The 3,483-nt window shown below is 40.1% G+C and overlaps 1 protein-coding gene across 1 annotated transcript; it reads left to right on the top strand.

The window, feature by feature from the left end:
• Positions 1-1,397: 1,397 nt before the first annotated feature.
• LOC104599613 (serine/threonine-protein kinase-like protein ACR4) lies at positions 1,398-3,197 on the top strand. The gene has a single exon (XM_010262226.3). The coding sequence runs from the start codon at positions 1,633-1,635 to the stop codon at positions 2,695-2,697; it is 1,065 nt and encodes a 354-aa protein (XP_010260528.1). The 5' UTR covers positions 1,398-1,632; the 3' UTR covers positions 2,698-3,197.
• The last annotated feature ends 286 nt before the right edge of the window (positions 3,198-3,483 follow it).

Here is a 3,483-nt window from a genome sequence, read left to right on the forward strand (position 1 = left end):
AATACGTAACCACCCGAACCAACCAGCGCCAGCTCTGCCTTAGAGAGGAGTCCCCATGCTAGAGGATTCCTTACGCTACCTGAAGTCGGATGATGGGCATCAAACGGCAGACATCGAAGGCATGCTGAAGATAAGTTCGAGTTACCTAGTTGTTTTACTTTACAAGTTTGCCAATGTTTTGATACGTTATAAATACCTCTGTTTTAAGCTTTAATAACACAAGAATTTCTTTCATCAATTCTCTCTACTGTTGAGGCTATACGCCTAGTATTTTACGTGAGTCTTATCGAGTCCAAAATCAAACTCGATCGAACGGGTGTTTGTAGAGTTATCTCTGTCGAACGCCTCACGTTGCGTCACTCTACAATGCCTCCTCTTTGCAATAAGACTTTTTTCTTTTTTTAAAGTATGATTTTTTTGTTTTCTCATTAGGCCATATTTGGAAGTATTTAACAATAAGTGTTTATTCAAAATAAGTATTTATTTGGGCCGGGACCACATCATTAAACACTTATTGGTGTTTGGGAAATAAGTTCAAAATAAGGGCTTATTTTTTAGGCCCAAATTTTCTGTTTTTTTAAGTGCTTATACAATAAAAACTTATTCAATTTCTTTTCCAAAAATTTTCCTAGTTGAATTTTATGAAAGTACTTTTACACAAGCGTTTTTGTAAAAGTGCTTTCATAGAATTTGAAAGAAAATAAAGAACAAAATAGTCACAATCAAAATGCTTATTTAAGTACTTATTAGAGAAAAAGACTACCAAACACCCAATATGAAATAAGTACTTATTTAAAAAAAAATACTTAAAAAAGTTAGGTGCCAAATGCAAATAAGAACTTATTAAATAAGTACTTGTTCTTAAACACTTATTCAATAGACACTATTTTTAACATACACTCCCAAACATGGCATTAAAAATATTGGATCTGAAGGCACATGTCAACAGTGATGCCTTGATGTTAATATGCCGATCTTTTCTCCAGCATCCAAATATTTGGTGCAAGTTGCTTTTGAAGCTGGCATCTTTCTAAGTTAATTCTTCAATGGGACCATCCATCAAACGGGAACGCATTATTGTGGTGAGTCCTTGTATGGTTTGTGGATTGACGAGTTTCGAACCCGACCCGACCCGAATTTGAAATACGACTTGTTGGCTTGGCAACCTTAAAATGTCAAATTGTCAATGTTGGACAGGCAAATATTAGAGTGCAGCCAAAAGCATACGATCAATCACCTTTCACCAAACATCAACCAGGAGAAAAAACCAATGACACATGGCTTCATGGAATTGTACTTGTGTTTGTTACAACTAAATTGGAACAAACAGTCAAGTACTATGCTTCATTATTATAAGTAGAGTCAATGCCAACCAACAACAACGATCACATATCCACTCCAAACTATAATCCCTACCCTGACTTTCTCACCAATCTCCCCTAATTTCAAAGTTCCCAGTTCAAACTAGTGAAAACTGAAAAACTTACACATTAAGACATAAGAGATACCCCTCTTTTTCTCACATCTTTCCTTGTCACCCAACTTTCTCCCAAGTCCCAACCGTATTTCCATTCCAACCTCTGATTTATGGGCTGGCTACCCACTTCCTAATCTCTCCTCAACGCACGCTTCATGGTTAGCAGCACTAGTAGAGCTTCAGCAAGGGAGGTCTCCAACATGAGTCACGGTAGTACTTCTACTACCATCGCCTACGATGGTGTCATGGCACTTCTCGCTACAGCTTTGGTTATTCTCAGTCTCATTCTGATCATCATCCTCTGCAGGAAGAAACCAATGGACCCAGAAGAAGGTTTTCCTGCCAAGCTCTGTGCCCGTGCTTATTCCTTAACTGATGTTGATGTCGCCACCGATGGCTTCAACCAACGCCTGATTATCGGAGCTGGCCGCCTGGGAACTGTATATGAAGCTCATTTGACAGGAGGGGATGTAGTTGCCGCAAAGCGGATCCATCCACGGCTTGTATTGAGCAATGCTGGCTTTGGATTCTCATCTATAGTCAAGTCACTCTCGTTCGCAGATCACCCTCACGTAGTACCCATTATTGGATTGGCAGAGGCCCCAGGAGAGAGAATTATCCTAATGGAGTTCATGGGCATGAGGAGCTTGGACTACCACCTACGCCATGACTGCTGCAACGGTGCACCTCTCCTGGACTGGGAGCTTCGCCTCAGAGTAGCTGCAGGTGCTGCTCGAGGCATCGAATACTTGCACGAGAAGATGACTCCTCCTATAGTTCATGGGTGTGTTAAGCCTTCTAACATCTTGATTGATTCGCATTTCTGTGCTAGAGTTAGTGACTATGGGCTCTGTTTCTTGGCACCCCACGAGCGGAGAGGTCTTGTGGGGTATGTGGATGATGAGTATTGGAAGCAAAGAGGGGGAGCATGCAAGGCAAGTGATGTGTATGGATTTGGGGTGGTTTTGTTACAGATTTTAAGTGGGAGGAGGTGTGAAGAAGGGTTGATTGCTGAGTGGGCATTGCCGTTGATAAGAGATATGAAACTTCATGAGCTTTTGGATCCTAGGCTTGTAGTCCCTTCAGATATAGAGCCCCTGTTTAGATTAGCCAAGGTTGCATCAGCCTGTGTAAGTAACAGCAGGAGAAACCGGCCTTCCATTGTTCAAGTGGCAGCTATTTTGAATAATTTGGAGAGGGGACTCTGTTCACTTGAATGATGGATCTATCTAATTAAATTCATGTATTGGCTTGGATTAGAGAAATCCTCAAATGCTTTAATTCCTGTCATAACTGATCATATACAAACCAGCAGTGAGGCACCCTAACAAATGGATGCATGATACCCAGATCGATGGAAAGAAATAAACCCCTGATAACACGTACAGGAAAGAGTAGCTTGATCAAGTGGTCTCATGGTGTTGGAGAGCGAGGTGAATCGGCTAAGATGGAAGCATGTTAGAATAATGGGAGGAAGAATATTTGCGGAACGTTGAAATGGAAAGTTTGGACGGTGGCTTTACTCTTTTGGGCGGTGACAGCTGAACTATAATTTTTGTCTGTAGTCTATAATGGGGCCCATTAGATGATACAATCTGACGGTGATGAAGCTGCCGTAGTATATATACTAGTGATTGCTATCAAATGTAACTTTTGCATTGTGTTATGTATATATGGTGACCACTAGTTATTACTTCATTGTTTAAGTATTATTTGATTATATTAGGTTTAAACATTCCATTTCCACATTAATTTATTTCTGCTATTCTCTTTAATTAATTAGTTTATTATGTGCGTGTGTGTGTGGATTACTCAATAAGGTTCTGAGATATCTCTTTTTGGGTACGAACTTTGGACTCCAAGAATTAAAGGGGATTTACACACAAGCCTACATCCAATTTCCAATTTTCCATTGCCAGGAGTATAATTGCACAGCTCTTGAATGAACTATGACGGGTGCTATAGTGGTTGATACATATAGCAGAAATTAACCATATACTAACAAG

This window comes from Nelumbo nucifera, chromosome 1, assembly GCF_055504915.1.
Source record: "Nelumbo nucifera cultivar China Antique chromosome 1, China Antique-T2T, whole genome shotgun sequence".
Lineage (NCBI taxonomy): Eukaryota > Viridiplantae > Streptophyta > Magnoliopsida > Proteales > Nelumbonaceae > Nelumbo > Nelumbo nucifera.

Excerpts from the sequence above, each read along its gene's own strand:
- LOC104599613 (XM_010262226.3), top strand. The coding sequence starts at position 1,633 with ATGGTTAGCAGCACTAGTAGAGCTTCAGCAAGGGAGGTCTCCAACATG.